General features: G+C 61.7%; 2 protein-coding genes across 2 annotated transcripts; both read right to left on the bottom strand.

Moving 5' to 3' along the window:
- Nucleotides 1–4,832: 4,832 nt before the first annotated feature.
- Nucleotides 4,833–8,992, bottom strand: KRT15 (keratin 15, type I). The gene is made up of 8 exons (XM_004684194.2): nucleotides 8,414–8,992; nucleotides 7,578–7,660; nucleotides 7,299–7,455; nucleotides 6,756–6,917; nucleotides 6,550–6,675; nucleotides 6,175–6,395; nucleotides 5,752–5,777; nucleotides 4,833–5,283 (listed from the first exon to the last, which is right to left on the bottom strand). The coding sequence occupies exons 1-8, from the start codon at nucleotides 8,990–8,992 to the stop codon at nucleotides 5,192–5,194; spliced, it is 1,446 nt and encodes a 481-aa protein (XP_004684251.1). The 3' UTR covers nucleotides 4,833–5,191.
- Nucleotides 8,993–13,632: 4,640 nt separating this feature from the next.
- KRT19 (keratin 19, type I) lies at nucleotides 13,633–17,044 on the bottom strand. The gene is made up of 6 exons (XM_004684193.2): nucleotides 16,631–17,044; nucleotides 15,057–15,139; nucleotides 14,735–14,891; nucleotides 14,322–14,483; nucleotides 14,076–14,201; nucleotides 13,633–13,981 (listed from the first exon to the last, which is right to left on the bottom strand). Exons 1-6 carry the CDS (start codon nucleotides 17,042–17,044, stop codon nucleotides 13,727–13,729), a joined length of 1,197 nt encoding a protein of 398 aa, XP_004684250.1. The 3' UTR covers nucleotides 13,633–13,726.
- Between the last annotated feature and the right edge of the window lie 855 nt (nucleotides 17,045–17,899).

Below are 17,899 nucleotides of genomic sequence, written 5' to 3'. Positions count from 1 at the left end.
GCCCTGGCCGTGGGCTCAAGCTCCCGCTCCCCTCGGGGCTCAGGGTTGCTGTGAACAGACTCTCAGAACAGCCTTCTGGCCCTCAGCTGCCAGGAGGGCTGGGGAATGAGGGCAGGGGCCCAGATGAGGTGGTGCAGGTCTGAGGGGCCATGGAAACCCCTGTGCTGACTCGGCAAGGCCAGAGCAGAGGGTGTGAGTGAGACTTCTGTGCCCTTGGTTACCCTGGGGAAGATAGCAGGCCCATCTCGTCGAGATGTCAGCACCGGGGGAGAGCCTGGGCGTGATGCCTTGCTCAGAGGCCACGGCGAGGCCAGGGGTGCAGGCCGACCCCAGGCCTGCCCGGCCCTCCTACCCCAAACTGATGGCTCAGCTCTCTGGCTTACTCTGAAAAAGCGTGATTCAGCCCAAAGCAGGAGCTCTTTCTCTTGGTGGAGGATCAGAACTGACAAGAGGTGATTAATGGAACCTGCAGGCCTGGAGTGACAAGCCTCCGGGGCTGATGAGCAGGTTGGGAACGCCCCTAGAGGAACAATGCGGCAGATCCTCTAAGCCCTGGTAGTGCAAACACAACAAACACAACACGGGGTGGCGTGAGTGCCTCCCTGGCCGGGTCGGGACCCTCCCTGGCCTCTGCCTGAGCAGGGGCAGGAGCCTCAGCCGGCCCAGGGGTGCCTTCCCTGCCCCACGGAGCGCCCTGGGACCACCGCATGGGGTCGACCAGGCGCAGACACACTGGGGGGCCCATTGCCCGGCCCAGCACATCCTCCTGGGGCAGAGCAGGGTGTGGCCAGGCACTGCTGCTGTCTTCCGCTCCCTTCTTTGTTTTCTAGCAAAAATATGTTTTCTCCCCATTTTCAGGGAAACTTGGTGCCCGCAATCTCCCCCCAACCCCCCGCCACGAGGCCCTGCCTGGCACATCACCATCGGCACAGCAGTGTGAGAAGGGTTTTATTGCCCCATTTCCTGCAGGAGGCCAGGTCTCCTGCCCACGGTCACCACGAGGCCCGGCCTTCACACCGCCTGGGGCCTGGCAGCCTCGACCCAGCCCTCCGTGTGACCCAGGCATGTCCCAGGCAGTGAGCATCGCGTGGAAACGCCCCTATTATTTTCCTAAACCCTTTGTCCAGATAAGGAAACTGAGGCCCAAAGAGGATCAGTGCTTTGCCCCAGCTTGATTGTGTGAAAGCCCAGATCAAACCTCAAGCTCCCGTCTGCACCCCGAGCCTCTGCCTGTGACATCCTTTCCGGCAGACGCCTGAAGGGCGTCCGCCGTCCTCTGTCCTCGGGGCTCATTGCCCAAGGCCCCGCCAGCAGCTGGCCCTGTGAGGCCAGGCCTGAGTGAGCCAGCCTGTCTGCTCATGAAGTCCAGCACTCAGGGGCGCCAAGACACTCGTCAGCACAGAAGGTCAGAGTCAGACATCACTGAAGGGAACCTCTCCCGCATGGTGGCCCAGAGTCCTAGCGAGCCAAGGCCAGGCAGTGGGAAAGGGAGAAGCACGGGCTTCCGGGCCCAGCGCTGACGCAGCACAGGCCTAGCTAACTGTCAGCAGTGTCTGCGGGTGTCTCTGCTTCCCAAAGATTCATCCACAGTCACCAGAGTGTCCATCTGCAGAACTGGGGCTTCTATCCTGTCCCCCAGCGCCTAATCCAGGGTCCCTGACTGGATCTTGAACCAGGCTTCTCCCTTCTTCCCTTTCTCCCTGCACCACAAGGGACCAGTTTCCCAGAAGGGCTGACGCCCCTCCAGAGGGTCCCCTTGAGGGCAGGGGCCTCTCCTGAAAGGCCGACCCTCCCAGAGAGCAGACCAGGCCCCAGGCAGCCCCTTCCCTCTGAGGGACCCGCACAGCAGTCAGGAGCCTCCTTCAGACCACCCCAGGCCTGCCCCTGCAGCACCCACTGCCTGAAGTCCCTCTTAGGCCACCAGGCTTCCCAGACACACGGCAGGGTCAGCACAGCCTTTGAATCAGATGGACCTTCATGTCAAGCCTACGTCTGCCATGGACAAGCTGTGTGACCTCGGGAAAGTCGCCCAACCTCTCAGGGCCACAGAGGCCGAAACTGAAAAACCAGAATCAGGTGAGTGCGTGTGGAGAAGCCCAGGCGCACAGAGCGCAGGCAGGTGGACGGCCAGCTCGCCTCCCCCCGCAGCAGGCAGGTCCCGCCTCGCGGGTCTCGGGGGACCCGTCAAGAATTCCTCCGGCCTCATCCTGTGTCAGCACGTGGCTCTGCCACCCTCCTGGGCGCCTGCAGCCAGACGAGGCCCACCAAGCAGACAGGGCTCAGTCACTGGCTGTCCAGCTCGTTCCCCCACTCACTTTTCCATCCTCTGGGGCCAGGGCCTCTGCAGGGGGGAGGGACGTTCCCTGCCAATGTCTGGGAAGCTGATTCAGGGGCCCTTCGCCTGCTGGCTCAGCGGGGAAGGAGTGGCAAGACAAGCAGGAGCCGATGCAGTGGGGCCACCCCGCGGCCTGGGAGAAGCCCCCTGGCTCCTTTCCCCTATGCTGCCAGCTGACGTGAAGGGACAGGCGACCGCCATGTATGTCAAGATGGTCCGATGCTGTGTCTAGGGCGGCACAAGGAAGGGACAAGCAAGTTCGACACGTATGTAGCACGCTGCCTCAGCAGCGTGTAGAGTGGCGCGGCCCTGCTGTCCTGGACGTGACAGTCTAGGTGCCCTCCGCAATGCCAGGACTCAGGCCATCGGACGCCACATGGTTTGCCAGGCTCCTCAGCTGAAGACAGGGAAACGAGACCACAAAGGACACGCGCCAGCCAGAGTCCCCGGGGAGATGGTCACCAGAGCGCCTGCCATGGACAGCCCAGCCAAAGCAAGACTAGCCAACGCCCTGGTCTCTGGTCCCAAGCTGCCCCTCTCGTGGGGAGAAGGCGGTGCCCGCCTCCCACTTGGCTGGACGCCACGCGTGACCTCAGCCGGAGGGCAGGTAGGAGGCGGCGGCATCTCTGCCCAAGACTATTTAAGGGCTCGGCCGGGCTGAGCTCGCCCGGGTCCCTCCCTCCGGGGCCAGGCAGGCGACAGGACTGGCAAGTGCCAAGGTCCTCTCTGACAGCCCCTGGGGGTGCAGGAGAGCAGGGGCTAGAAGCGCCCCTCGCCCCCACTCAGGGTGTGGCCCCACAAGGCTGAGTACCTGCATGTCTCAGGAGGGGATCAGGACGCCCCCAGGATGTCAGGCACATAGACTTATGTCTGGGCTCAGACAGCAGTAGTGGAGACGGGGTCAAACGGGAGGAAGGTAATTCTAACCAATAAGACCGGCTGACTCTTAACAGGCTGCCCGCAGCGGTTACGAAATTCACATTAGCACACCCTCTTCTGAAAGGTGCCACCAGTCCCCTGCACCCCTATGATGTCAAGGGTCTGGAATCGGAGAGACGGGCCCCAGTTTCACCATGTCCCAGCTGGTGACCTCACTCGAGGTACTGAACTTCTCTGGCCTCAGTTTCCTCTTCCGCACACATAGCTGAAGGCTGCCCCGCCCTTGCAGAGCTGCAGGCAGAGTAAACAAGGCACCGCCCGCTGAGGGGCCTGCCCAGGGCCCGGGCTGTTACACACTGGGTAAATCCTGCTTCCTTCCTGCTGGAGAAATCTGGCCTCCATGTGGGCTCTCAGGGGACACCTAGATACATCTCCCCCCAGAAAGATCAGGCGCTACCCTCTCTCCTCCGGGGGGCCACAGGGCAGGGAGGTCCCGGCAGCGCAGCCCCTGGGACCCTCGCCGGGGGCTCGGCCTCCCGCTCATGGCTTTAAGCTAGAACAGAGGCACCTCCAGCCTGCTCTCGGCATCAGGGCTAAGAAACCGGTTCTCCTGCCCCCCCACCCCAACCCCACCCCAGGACCTGAGCCAGCCCAGCTGGGGCACCCAGAGTGCTCCACTTCCTCCTTCCTGTCCCCTGTTGGGGGTCTGACACCCACAGGAACCAGCCCTGGACCCCAGGCAACAGCCAGCCGGGGTTGATTCAATGAGCCCAAGGGACAGGGAGCTACAGGGTGCTGCTTTGGGCGTCAGTTTGGGGGAGTCAGGAGGGCTTCTTGGCACTGTGGTCTTTCCCTCTGGGCTCTGAAATTATTTTATGGGAGGAAAATGGTGGCGGTGGGGGCGGGTAGAGAAGGGGAAGGGGCACCGGCCAGGGCACAGTGGGGGAGGCAGAAATAGAAGCTGGTTCGGCCACGCTGGATGTGAGGACGTGAGGGGTACAGGGCTGGAAAGGAGGGGCGCACCCAGGGCCACGTGGGAGGAGGACCAGAAGCAAGAAGGGTGTGGCAGCGAGCTGTGAAGGGTGGGCCTGGGGTCCTGGCACAAAACCCCCTGATGTGGAGCGTGTAAGTGGGGGCAGCCCGCCACCCTGCTGCTTAGCTTCCGCCCATGAACCGCTGGGAAAGTCTCATCCGTGACTTCCTCATCTCTAAGCGATCAGAGCCGAGCTGATCAGAGCCTGACCACCCGCAGCTTGAGTGTTAAGTGAGCCCCACGGGGGGGGGGGGGGGGGGGGGGTGCCCAGGCAGTGCCTGCAGACAGTGGGGGGCAGTGCACACAGCCAGACGCTCGGCAATCCATTAGTCAACGTGTCAAGTTCGGGGCCAAGTGCACCAAGCTGCGCCGGGGACACCCCATCTCCTGCTCCATGACCGCTCCATGGGCTGGGCCAGAGGGCAGGATACCCCCGCAGCCTGGGTTTGACCCAGAAGCACAGGTACCCCAAGGAATGAGTTATGACAGTTCCCAAGAGAAAGCAGTCGGAGGAAATGCCAGCCTGTGGGCTCTGGGCCTCCTGAGAGGCCGCCGGCTTGAAAAACTGGACATACTGCCAAGAGCTATTTGCCAAAGTAAAGCCATTCTTTATTGCATCGATACAACGGCACAAGTGAGCTTATCACACAACACAACTGCTTCTTGCCCCTCCCTGCTCAGAGATAGGGAGACCTGGCGGGGAGAAGGAGGCGAGTTGGGGTAGGGGCAGGAGGGAAAACCCGGGAGGCAGGTAGGAGGGCTGGCGGGGAGAAGGGAAGAGGGAGGGAGAGCTGGAGGAGTTAGGGAGACCATGCAAAGCACCAACTAGCTGAGGGGCCCCTTGCGCTGCACCCGCTGAAGGCAGGGATTGCAGCTTGCGTTCCAGCCCTCCGGCCAGGCCTCGCCACCCTGGCGAGGGGTGGAGGGAGCTGCCTGCTGGGCGCTCAGACCTCTCTCTTGCGGGAAGAAACCACCTTCCCATCCACTGACTCCTCCACGTTGATGCGGACTTTGCCACCGCCACCTCCCAGGGAGGCTGCAGAAAGAAGGAGCAAGCTTTAGGGGGGCCACCCTGTTCTCCCTCCCTCCCAAGGTGGACAGCACCTTGGCTGAACCCCAGGAGAACTGGACAGCGCCCCTTTGATGGCTATCGGGCAATCGTTCAAGCTGCCAAGGGCCCCGGGGTTGAATCACTCCTCGAAGGGGCGGGTGGTGGCAGCAATGCCCAGAGCGAGAAATAATGCCAGGCTGTTCAGGCCGCACGTGAACAGGGAGTGGCCTTGCTCAGACGCGCATGAGGGGGGGGCCTGGGAGCTGTGCCCTGGGCAAGCCTGCTCAGCCTGGAAGGCTCCTCCTGATGCTGACAGATGACCCCCTGGGGGAGAAGTGTCCATGGACGGCTGTGATGCCACCCATCTGGGGTGCTGGGCCTCTTCCTCCTTGCTCCCTGTTCTTAGGGGAAGGTGGCTTCCCACCCCACGTGGGACAAGTTAAGCCTTCTCACCTTCTCGGGCGCCAATGCCAGCCATCCTGCAAGAGACAGGAGAACAGATGTAAGCACAAGCTTGGATCTCCCTCCGCTGCCCCCAGGCAGCTCCGCAATCGCCCCCAGCGCCCCCTCATCACCACCACCCCGACCTGACTTCTCTAGACCCTTGGGCGACGTGAGGGCCCACCCACACCTGCCCATGCCTGCCCTCAAGTAGACAGCTTCCGATCTACAATAACACTCCAGGTGCTTCGTGCAGGGAATGGCACCAGCATTCAGCCCACGGCTACCATTTAGAGAAGACACACAGGTCCAGAAAGGTGACAGGACCTGCCAAGGGCCAGACCCCGCGCTCGGCGCTCTCCTCACTGTGCCAATGCTGTCGCCTTAGGGTGTCTCGGCCCAGGCACCACGGCCTCGTCCTGCACCCTGGCCCACCTGGAGTCCTGGCCCTCCAGCAGGCTGCGGTAGGTGGCGATCTCCTGCTCCAGCCTGGTCTTGATGTCCAGCAGCATCTTGTACTCCTGGTTCTGACACTCCATCTCGCTGCGCAGCTCGCCCAGCTGGGCCTCGATGCTGCCGATCAGCCCCTGGATCTGCTGCAGCTGCGTGGCGTAGCGACACTCGGTCTCCGCCAGCGAGCTCTCCAGGCCGGCTTTCTGGTGGGGCGACGAGTGGACAGCACTAGCTCAGTAGAAAGGAAATGGAGGGGGCGGGAGAGGAGCCGAGCGGAGTGCAGGGGACCCGGGAGGCGACTTGGAAATCCCCAGGCTTACGCAGGGTGGAGGGCGTGGCCGCAGCGGGCAGTCATACCATGCTGAGCTGGGACTGCAGCTCAATCTCCAGCCCCTGCATCGTGCGTCTCAGCTCGGTGACTTCCGACTTGCTGGTCTGGATCATCTCTGTGTTGGAGGCCACCTCCTTGTTCAGCTCCTCCGTCTGTAAGTCATGCACGTGACAGGTGAGTCCGTGGGTCTCCTGGGAGAGAGGCTTGGGGGACGGCAGGCGGTCAGGCCCACCTTGCTGAAGAACCAGGCCTCAGCATCCCGCCGGTTCTTCTCCGCCATGGCCTCGTACTGCTCCCTCATCTCCGACAGCACGCGGGTCAGGTCCACGCCCGGAGCGGCGTCCATCTCCACGTTGACCTGGCCCGCCACCTGGCTGCTGAACTCCTTCATCTCCTGCAGGGGGGTGGACCGTTGAGAGGCAGAGGGCAAGAGCGCAGTGTGTGCCTCCCCTCCCCCAGACCCGACCTGATCTCTGCCTCCTGCAGGAGGCTTGACCCCAGGGGCCACCCACTCTGGCTGGTCTCTTCCTCTCTAGGCCAAACCGAGGCAGGACAGTGGTTCACAGTGGCACTGGACCCGGTTATGGGTCATAGAGGAGGGGTTTCGGTCAGCAGAGGACAGGGCCCACCCGCTCCAGGGGCCCGTTTTGGAGTCTGTGAGGCAGCAGGGGTGGGGAGGATGTGTTTCTGACCGCTAAACACTTTGACCAATTATAAGAAAGGTCAGGGGCCCCGCTCTGCCTCCCCCACCTCCCCCAGGCCCCGGCCACCTCACCTCCTCGTGGTTCTTCTTCAGGTAGGCCAGCTCCTCGTTCAGGCTCTCGATCTGCATCTCCAGGTCGGCCCTGGCCAGGGTCAGCTCATCCAGCACCCGGCGCAGGCCGTTGGTGTCGGCCTCCACGCTCTGGCGCAGGGCCAGCTCGTTCTCATACCTGGAGGGGAGCAGGGGCCTAAGGTGAGGGACGCCGAGGGGTCCACACTGCTTGACTAGGGGAGGCAGAGAAAGCCCACGGAAAGGGGAAGCGTGGAAGGGAGGAGAAGGGGCGGAGCATACTTGAGCCTGAAGTCGTCCGCAGCCAGCCTGGCGTTGTCGATCTCCAGGATGACCCGAGAGTTGTCAATGGTGGCCGCCAGGATCTGCAGGAGACCGGGTGTGTCCAGAGGCCCCTCCTGCCTTCCCTGCTGCTCTCCGCGCTGAGCCAGAGTCGGGCCCTGCCCTGACCATCTCCCCTCTGCCACCAGCGGTGAGGTCTGAGGGTCCCGAGGCCAGAGTCCAGCCTCACCGCATGTGCCAGCTCCTTGCTTTACCCACCATGCCCTCTGGGCAAGAAGGACCAAGGAACCAGGGCTGCCGGAAACCGCGTATGGGAATCGCCTGGCAGGCAATTGAGTGGGCGCTGGCAACAGCCCCCTGAGCCCCCGCCTCTGTGCACAGCCAGTGGCTCGCCGCGGGTCACAGGACCCTCCAGCCAGAGGAGGGCAGTTTACACCCAGACCTGTTGGCCCAGTGAGTGAAGCTGAGAGAGTGGGTGGCAGATCCCACAACGGCTCCAGGTCTCCTGAATGCCAACAGTGCGTCTGGCACTAAGGACTTCCTCAAAAGGTGAAGCAGGGGCCCTCGCATTCCGGGCTCCCGGAGCGGCGCTCCGGGACACTTCTGGGGAGCCCTGCGGTGTGTCTGATTGCCCCCATCTAACCCAAGGGTGCTCACTCCAGGGTCACCCCACACAGCCACGGTGAGCCGACACCACACCTGTACCCCAGGTCTAGCAAGGTTACACACCGACAGTCGCCACCTGGGCGGGAAAGGCTTCCCGGAGCAGCGGGGCCGACGCCGAGACACGCTCGCAGGACCCGGCCACCTGCTTCCCGCCTGACGCCCTGGCTCACCTTGTCCCGGAGCTCCTCGATGGTCTTGTAGTAGTGGCTGTAGTCGCGCTCCGGGCTGGACGGGCTCTGCTTCTGGTACCAGTCGCGGATCTTCACCTCCAGCTCGGTGTTGGCCTCCTCCAGGGCGCGCACCTTGTCCAGGTAGGAGGCCAGGCGGTCGTTGAGGTTCTGCATGGTCACCTTCTCGTTGCCCGACAGGAGGCCGCCATCACCACCCCCGAGGCCAGCACCCATGCCACCACCGAAACCTCCTCCCAGGCCACCACCGAAACCTCCTCCCAGGCCACCTCCAAAGCCACCTCCCAGGCCGCCTCCAAAGCCACCTCCCAGGCCGCCTCCATAGCCACCCCCAAAACCACTACCAGCCCCTCCACCAAAGCCGCAGCTCATGCCGCCCCCATAGCCCCCCGAAGACCCCGAGGACACAAATCTAGCAGAAGACGTCGAAACACTGCGGTTCCCTCCGCCCCCATAAAGGCTGCCCCCGCCAAAGCAACCTCCCCCTCCCAGGAGGGAGCATCCCCGGCTCGAGCTGCCCCCGAGGGTGGAGGAAGAAGTCTGCAGGAATGTGGTGCTCATGGCAGGCGGGTTCTCAGCAAGCAGGAGGCTCTGGCGGAGGCCGGCGCGCTGGACAGAAACCCGAGCACTGTGCCTGTCGCCCCCGCCCGGGCGCCTTATATACCCCCTGGAAGGTGTTGTGAGACCGCCTCCTCCCCCAAGGGAAGCCAACTCCTTCTGCGTTCCTGACAAGCACATCTGCTGGCACACCTCCTCCAAGGGGCTGTGCGGAGTTTCCTTTTCACTTTTTTTAATTGCAACAAAAGCCATGATTCAGAATGCATGGTGTTTTGCCCCTGGCCATGGTTTTAACACTTGGATTTCGGGTTCATCTCTGCGCTCCAAGAGAACACAGAGAGTTGCGAGCAGAGAGCAGAGCCGCATCCCCCGCAGCTTCCAGACCACCGCCCTGGCTTCTGCGAGCCCAGCCCGGGACCCTCGCCCCAGGGCCGCCCGCTCCAGCTCTCAGTCTGGGGGGCGGCTCCCTGTTGGCCTGCTCACAGCCCCAGCACGTGAGCCTGAGGCGCACCGGGAGAACAGCAGCCCCCCCCCCCCGGGCATCGGTGAGCAGGGGCAGCTGAGGGCAGCCAAGGACCAGAGCAGGATTTGGAGTCAAGTCTCCATGGGTGACCAGAGGAGGCAGCGTTTGCCACTGCACGCGGGCTCTTCCCCTCCACAACCTCACGCACAGCCCCTCCAGGGTGTCCGGCCCCACGCCCTGGCACTCGCTGGAGCCAGCAGGCTCCAGATTGACAAGGGACGGGCCGATCCCCGCCAGCTGCCAGCCGCACATGTGGCTGGGCCTCTCTTGCTCCTGGGACACGTTGGGGCAAACCTCTGCAGATAAGAAGGGGCATGTTCCAGGAAGCCCCTGCCTCCCTGGGGAGAGGCATGTCGCTGCACAGCGGGCCGGATTAACCCCCGTGTGCCCTGTCAGGCGCTGAGAGGTTGGGGAGGTCTGCGTGCTGAGCATCTGGGGGGGAGGGCACGAGGGGACCTGCGAAGACCTGAGGCCCAGGCAGCAGTTCCCAGGGAAGGTGCTGGAGCCAGAGGCAGGAGGCCAGCACCAGGAGCCCTTTCCTCTGCCGCCGGCTCAGGGGGCGCCTGTGGGCAGTGCCACTGGCAAATGTGGCCTGGCCCTCTGACCCTGGCTCCAGGCCGCAGAGACCCGTGGTGGAGCAGATGAGCGACACTGAGCTGGCATCAGGAGGACTCCTGTGGAGAGAGTGCAGGGGGGCACCCCCCCATCCAGCCCCGCCTGGGCTCAAACCCTGCCTCTGCCCGGGGCGTTTAAACCCTGGACCTGCTCCCTTGAACTCTCAGTGTCTTCATGGCAATGGCATTCGGCTCCCCCCCGAAGCCCTGAGGCCCGAGAGTCCCCATCCTGCATCCTTGTGGATCCCCAACCTCTGAGAAGCCTGATAACGGAGGGGGGGGCTAGCCAGAACCTTGACTAGGTATTTGCCTGTGTACAGCATCCCTCTCCCATGCCCTCCCATAGCCAGGCCGACTGGGCAGCGCAGGCCGTCACCACCCTAATAACAGCGATCCTGTTCCTGCACACTTCACAGTTTACAAAGCACGTTTGTGCCTGTTGCCGCTCTAATCCTCACGACACAGAGGATAATCCCTGTGCCTGCTCCAGAAGGAACAAAATTAGGGCTCCCAGAAGGGAAGCAATTTGGACAAAAGGGCGCAGCTAGTAAGGGGCATCCCCAGATTCTAAGCCCTCTCAAACAGGGAAAAGGAAAGTGTGCTCCCCCCCACCGCCCCCAGGCCCCAGATTCCTACACCTGAGTTGAAGGGCCCAGCAGGCTGGGTGTCTGGGAAGGGGCTGCTCCTCCCCCACCGCCCGCCTGCCCGAGTGCTGGCCCAGACAGTGTGGTATTGTCTCATGGGTGGGAGAATATTGTCTTTTCCTCCGAAAGAAAAATAATCAAAGTCAGATCAGCCACAGCTCATTAAAGCGTCTGCAGACATTACGGCCCCAGCAATTAACACGCGAACAATTACATGCCATCACCCTGGGGTGAGGGAGGACTGGACCCCAGCCAGCCCCCTTCTCCATCCTGACTCCTCTCCAGCGGCCGCTCGAGCCGGCACCCCTCTGCCCCCAGGCCCGTGCTGGGGTGGCAGCGTCCCAGCCACAGTTCTGCAGTTTCAGGCCAAACAGCGCTGTTAAGCTCTGTGACTGGGCAGGGTCCAGGGCCAGCCTCAGCACCAGGTGGGCGTGGCTGGGGGAGCCCGGATCAGGCTCTGTTTGGCCCCAGTCCAACGGCACCCCCAGCCCCACCCCCAGCCCGCTCCCCACAGCCGGCCCCAAGGCCAAGCCAGTTTCTGTCCTTTGTGGCTGCAGCAGCCTTCCCGCCTTGGGAGGAGGCCAGCAGCCCAGGGGCGAGGCCGGGGCTGGACTCCACCTCTGCCGTGACTCAAACTCTGAGCCACGTTCAGCTAAAATTGGTCAAGGTGGTGGCCAGGGGCTGGGGTGGGGGCGAGTGGGAGCCGTTTCACGGGTACAGAGTGTTGTTACAGATGAGACTCGGGAGCTGGGCGGGGGTGGTGGCTGCACCGTGCTGTGAATTGTTCAGTGCCACTGAACTAAAAAGTTAAAAATGGTGAAGAGGGTCGATTTTATATAATGGACTAAAAGGGAAAAATTGAAGTGGGATCATTGACATGGACCCAGTCCCAGGGCGCTGCAGTGACCATTAGGAAGAGCAGGGATCAAGGGGTCTCCAGGACAGCTAGAGTCCACCTGCCCCTCCCCAGCTCCCGGGGCATGTCAGCAACAGAGCTCCTGACAGGGGCTTTTAAGTTGCTCCTTCATCACACGTTGGAAATCTTGCTTCCTCTCCCTGAGCCTTAACCTGCCAGTTGTGAAAATGGGCATAACGCCTGTCCAGCCTGACTCGGCGGATGGAGCCAGATGGTGGACAGGGAATGCTTTGCAAATTGGAGAGACGGACAGAAAAATCCAGTCCCCAGGGCCCTACCCCCTACCCCCCCTGTCCCTCTCCGCTGCCCCGGGGGCTCCCCACAGTAACCCTCGTTTCATCTCAGACTGAAGCAGGATAATGTTCCTGTTCTTGCCTCCCTAGCTCCACTCACACAAAGGCAGGCTTGATCCAGACTCGCACACCTGACCATCACCTGCCACACCTGTGCGCCAGCCACCCCCCACCGCTCACATTCCAGGGGCTTCTAGGGCAGGGGGAGAGTCTACCCTGATAGCAGCAGCTTTAACAGGGGACAATACCTCTGCACAGCCTGGGGGTGGCGGCCAAGGCTTTTCCGAAGATAAAAGGGGGGGGGGTCGGGGAGGACTGTGGGAGCGGGAGGCCAGAGCAGAACTGCTGGAGGGGTGGCAGAGGGAGTCCCGGCTCAGAGCTGCAGCCAGGAGAGGAGAGCTGGGTCTGGGGTCCCGGGGCTGTGATTTGGAGCAAGGCCCACCGGAAAGTGGCACAAAGAAAACCTTCTTTAGGATTAGCAAGGGGGAGAAGACTTCGCAGGCATCAGCATCAGCTCCCCATGAGACTTTCTTGGTGAACAGGAAGTGAGTGGTCTACACCTATCCCCCCCCCCATAGGTGCTCCCTCCCTCATGGGCACTCTCCTGCCTCGGGGGCCAGCCTCCTGTCACACACAGACCCATGCGCCCTGACAGGCCCTCCGGCTGAGCCTCTCGGCCAAGGCAAGCGGCCCTTCTTCCTTACCTTTCACTGGCCTCAGCTCTTGGCAGCTGAGCCTGAAACCACAGGCAGCAACATACCCACCCCAGGGCAGATTTGCACCAGGAAGCTGGGACTTGTGTTGAGAACACAAGGGGTCGGTGTGGGAGGTCTGGGTCACAGCTGGGTCCCATTCCAGGCTCCGGGCCCAGGTATGGGGTGGTGGGCGGAAGGGGCTTAGCGGGGCTGCCCAGGAATGGATGAATGTGTCAGTGCGTGCACACGAGGGCAGATACACGCCGGCAAGCACACTTTCTGCCGTCCTGCTCCAAGGATGCCTGCCCCATTACTAAGGCTCTGACCCCAAACCCCACTTTCTCTTCCAGTCAGGTGAAGAAGTGTGCCCCTCGGAACCGCCCGGGGAGCTCAGTCCTGATTGTTCACATAGAGCAAGCCTGGAAGGGACCTAGGACCTGAATCGAATAGTGAATCAATAGTGCAGCCTGTATGAATCAGGAAACTTAGATTCTGGTGCTGCTTCTGCTTTGTAGTCGCTGTGTGACCTTAAACAGGTCACCTAACCTCTCTGAGCCTATTTCCTGCTCTGAGAGGCAGCGCGTACTACCTTTCAGGGTCGCCTCAGTAAGCATTAGCTTGCCCTTGGGGGAGTACAGTGGGAGGAATACTAAATCTGGAAGCAAAACCCAGCTTTAAATCCCACCTCTGCTCTGTGTTCATGCATGTAACGCAAACCACTTGACCTCTCTGAGCCTCCGTTTATCCCTCTGTAGAATGGGAGCTGTGCTTATTTCACAAGTTTGTTTTAAGAAACAGGTTAGAAAAATGAAGACCACTGCAAACAGGATCACCATACCAGTCAACGTCCAGGAATAACCCCCTCCCCTGCCCTGTCCACATCAAAGCTGAAGAGGGCAGAGGCGGCCCATGTCCCTGAGCTGAAATAACAAACGCAGCCCCTCCTCCTTGGGCCAGAGCTTTACTGGCAATTCAGGGGGAGAGCCAAGGTAGAAGGGGAGGGGGCGTCCCTGCTGTGCCCCTCCCAGGGGATACCCTCCGGGGGAGGGGACTCAGAGGGCCTTGGAGGTGGGCAGGTTGTTGTACAGGGCGTCCTGGCCCTCCAGCAGGCTGCGGTAGGTGGCGATCTCCTGCTCCAGCCGGGACTTGATGTCCATGAGCACCTGGTACTCCTGGTTCTGGCGCCCCATGTCCGCCCGCAGGCTGCTCAGCTGGGCCTCCATGGAGTTGACTGTCATCTGCATCTCCGCTAGCCGGGTTTTGTAGCGGGCCTCTGTTTCTTCCAGTGTGGCTTGCTGGGCGGCTTTCTGAGGGCAGAGGGAGAACAGGAACTCAGCAGAGAGGTCGGGGCGCAGCCACCCGCCAGGCAGCCCAGGGGCATCCCGGGGCACAGGCGCTCACCATGCTGAGCTGGGACTGCTGCTCGATCTCCAGGCTCTGCAGGGTATGCCGCAGGTCACTGGCCTCCTTCTGGCTGTTTTTCAGCGCCTCTGTGTTGTCTGCGACTACCCGAGTCAGCTCCTCAGTCTGAATGAGAGGAAGTGGAGGGAATAAGCTGAGGTTGCTCTAGCCTAGACGCACCCCACCCTCAGTGCTCAGCACCCCCCAGGGTGCCTGCTCCCTCCACATCCACCCCCCGCCCCGCACCTGTGCCATGAACTGGGTTTCTGCATCCTTCCGGTTCTTCTCCGCCAAGGCCTCATACTGGCTTCTCATATCGCTCAGGATCTTCCCCAAGTCGATGCCCGGAGCAGCATCCATCTCCACGCTGACGTGGCCCCCCACCTGGCCCCTCAGGGCGCTCATCTCCTGGACAGACACAGCAGAGATGGGCATGTTAGGGCCCAGGGTCTGCTGGGCCTGAGCCAGTTCCCTCCCCAGCCCCCGGGAGTCGATTGGGCATCCAGTCCCCCCTGCCAGGACCCCGGGAGCTGTGCTGCACACCCAGGGCCACGCCGAGGGTCCAGCGAGTGTGCTCACGCAAAGGAAACAGGACAAAACAGCACCGTAAGCTCGGAGAAACTAGGGTGGGCTAGATGAAGGTCCAGCTTAAAGCCCACCTCCTCGTGGCTCTTCTTCATGTAGGCCAGCTCTTCCTTGAGGTTCTCGATCTGCAGCTCCAGGTCGGCCCTGGCCAGGGTCAGCTCGTCCAGCACCCGGCGCAGGCCGTTGATGTCGGCCTCCACGCTCATGCGCATGGCCAGCTCCATCTCAAACCTGTCAGAGATGGTTGGCATCAGGTGACGTCTGCTCTGCACTTTTGAAGATGCTCCCATGTCCCCATGTGGGGCGCAGGGTGGATGAAGGCAGAGCCCACTCCCCGGGGGCACTGAGCCCCGTCAGGCTCTGCTAGCACCCCCTCCCCAGGGCTGAGGTGCTCACTTGGTTCGGAAGTCTTCTGCAGCCAGACGGGCATTGTCGATCTGCAGGACGATCCTGGACTTCTTGATGGTGGCATCAAGAATCTGGAAGGCAGGGGTTTGGCAGCAGTTGGGCCCGCTGGCATGGCCCACGCACATTCCGACAGGAGCAAAGAGCATGCGGGACCCCTCAGGCTGAAGGGGGTAGGAACGGGCTGGGAAGGCAGGCAGTCAGCTTGGGGTCAAGTCTGAGGCCTGTGCCCAGGGAAGTTTAAAATGGTCCTACGGAAGCAGCCTCTACCCCTCTGCAGTCAGGGGCAGAGAAGCTGGGGTTACCCCTTTGTCTGTGCCCCACCCAAAGCAGAGTCTGCCTCTGGGGAGGGAATTTCATGTGTTGAGCACCTACTATGTGCAGGCACTTGGCATCTCATCTTTCACACCAGGTCAGTGCATACACCCATTTTACAGAAATGGAAACTGAGGCTCAGGGTTCCTCGTGTGCGTGAACCCCAATCTGGGTCCAGTGGTTTACCAAAGAGCAGGTCACAACTCGTGGTCATCCTACTGGGTGGTGATTTGCATATTTTTTAAAGACTTATTTATTTATTCGTACAGAACTGGGGTACAGGTTAGAGATGCGGAGGGTGAGAGGCTTCACCAGAGACAGAGTGGGGAGCAGAACAGGCAGATCAACGAAGTACACTGCTGAGGGGAGCAGCGGGCGGGTCAGGAGAGGTCTGCCGCGCCATGTGGATCTCCTCCGGGGCAGGTGGGGATCGAACTCATGCAGAAGTGTTTTAAGCTTCTTAATGCTGTGCTTTAACCCGCTGCGCCACCAGGGAGGGCCGTGATTTGCATATTTTACAGTGAGCCAGAACACAAACTAAAATGCCAGGAGGGCTCACCCACAGTAAGGTAAGAATTGTTTCAAGAAACGTTACCTCATAGTGTGTGTGAGACAGAAGGAATGGTGTTAGGGCACATACAAACTGCGGGTCACCATGTCAAGCATGAAAGCACCATCCTAGCTGGCAGGTGGCATCCCTAGCTGCCCCTCCTTGTTAGGGTCTCCCTCTATGGCCCCCTGCCTTCACCATCCCACATACTGAATCATGCGTCTGCGTCTGGGAGACCAAGCCTCACTCTGCAAACCGTTAGGGACACACACACACACACACACACACACCAACCCCACTGTCCTTGAAGAGGTGCCCTAGCTAGGGGCAGCATGGACATCTGCCCCAGCATCTGGCCCGGAACGAACCAGATTCCGCCCAGGCCAAGTTCTAGCATTTTGTGCAACAATCCACTTAGACTCCGGGCATCCACAAGCAGTGTCCCATCTCCCCCCATTCTTTGGGACCCCTTTTCCAGGTCTCGGCCCCTCCTCCCAGCCCTCCACCAAGTCCTGCTCCCGCCCTGCACGCCCGGCCCACTAAGGACCCACCCCAGCCTCCAAGTGCCCAGCCCACCCCCACCCGGCAGGCTGGGGCGGGGCGGTTACTCCGCCTGCCACCGCTCTGCCGCCCAGCCCCAGCCCCAAGCCCGCAGGGCAAGGTTCCCGGGCAGCGGCACTTTCCGCAGGACGCCGCCCACCTGGCTTCTCAGGTCCTGGATGGTCTCCAAGTAGTGGCTGTAGTCGCGGGCCTGCCCGGGACCCTGCTTCTGGTACCATTCGTGGATCTTCACCTCCAGGTCGCCGTTGGCCTCCTCGAGAGCGCGCACCTTGTCCAGGTAGGAGGCCAGGCGGTCGTTGAGGTTCTGCATGGTGATCTTCTCGTTGCCAGCCAGCAGCCCGTCGGGGCTGGCCAGGGCGCCCCCATAGTAGCCACTGGACGAGGCCGACCGGAGGATGCGAGCGGAGGACACCGAGACCCCGCGGCCGCCGGAGCCCCCGTGGATGCTGGGCGCGCGGAAGACACCTCCAAACCCCAAGCCCGAGTGGCCACCGCCGCCCAGAGCCCCAAAGGATGAGGCGGCCGAGGACTGGCGGTAGCTAAAGGAGGTCATGGCGAGGGAGGAGGGAGGACGTGGACTCAGGAGGAGTTGCGGCAGGAACCTGCTGTCCAGGGTAGTGGCAGGCCCTCCCCTGGGGCCTTTTTAAGTCGGGCAGAAGAGGGGGGAGGGAGGGCGGGCGGATATCTGATGCCTGAAGAACTTGCTGTCTCCAGAGTGCAAATATAGGCACTCTCCCCATTGGTCAGCTCGGGAGACTCTGCCCCCAGAGGGAGAATACAGAAGCTAGAACCGCCCCCACCCCCAGCTTATCCTGATCATCTCACTCGCACTTCTAGACAACCCCCAATTTCATATGCTGGCCCCCCCCCTCCCCCCACTAAGATCGCAGAGTGTGCTGTCCCTCCAGGAATTGAGGTCACCCACACACACACCCCAGAGTGTGCCCACTGAGCGTCCCTTTGGAATCCTGGGCTGGGCCCCGTCCTGTGACCAGGTTAACTCCCCGCCCAAAGTACTTTCACCTGATTCCTACACCCCACTTGACACAGCCTCACAGAACCCAACCCGGGGGTCACCCACACCCTGACTTCCCTTCATCCCCAGATAAGGGTGCTCTGAGCTGCGCCCTCCCTGGTCCCCTGAGAAATAGTTGCCCCACCCTGCTGGGCCACCCAGTGTGCCAAGGTGACAGTGGGCCCCTAGGGCAGTTGTTGGGGGGCATAGGGGGGCAGTTCGCAGCTGGCACATTACAGCAACTAGACAGCCCCAAGCTCAAGCCTGACCCTTATAGAAGCATAGTGGGGCTCTCCATGCCCACCCCTTTACCTGAACAACCCCCTTCCTGCACCCCCAAAGAATACATTCATTTAGCACAGACTTACTAGAGTGCTTTACTGTTCCATGAGG

The sequence above is a fragment of the Condylura cristata genome, unplaced genomic scaffold (assembly GCF_000260355.1).
Source record: "Condylura cristata isolate star-nosed mole 26May11 unplaced genomic scaffold, ConCri1.0 scaffold00017, whole genome shotgun sequence".
NCBI lineage: Eukaryota > Metazoa > Chordata > Mammalia > Eulipotyphla > Talpidae > Condylura > Condylura cristata.
This window is presented reverse-complemented; position numbering and strand designations above follow the sequence as displayed.

What these genes read in the sequence shown, in the direction of transcription:
- KRT19 (XM_004684193.2), bottom strand. Translation starts at nt 17,044, where the DNA reads ATGACCTCCTTTAGCTACCGCCAGTCCTCGGCCGCCTCATCCTTTGGG. An exon ending in GCAGAAGACTTCCGAACCAA is followed by an intron (nt 14,892 to 15,056) that starts GTGAGCACCTCA and finishes CATCTCTGACAG; the next exon opens with GTTTGAGATGGAGCTGGCCA. An exon ending in AAACCCAGTTCATGGCACAG is followed by an intron (nt 14,202 to 14,321) that starts GTGCGGGGCGGG and finishes CCTCTCATTCAG; the next exon opens with ACTGAGGAGCTGACTCGGGT.
- KRT15 (XM_004684194.2), bottom strand. Translation starts at nt 8,992, where the DNA reads ATGAGCACCACATTCCTGCAGACTTCTTCCTCCACCCTCGGGGGCAGC. An exon ending in TGAAGAAGAACCACGAGGAG is followed by an intron (nt 6,918 to 7,298) that starts GTGAGGTGGCCG and finishes ACCCCCCTGCAG; the next exon opens with GAGATGAAGGAGTTCAGCAG. An exon ending in AGGCCTGGTTCTTCAGCAAG is followed by an intron (nt 6,676 to 6,755) that starts GTGGGCCTGACC and finishes CATGACTTACAG; the next exon opens with ACGGAGGAGCTGAACAAGGA.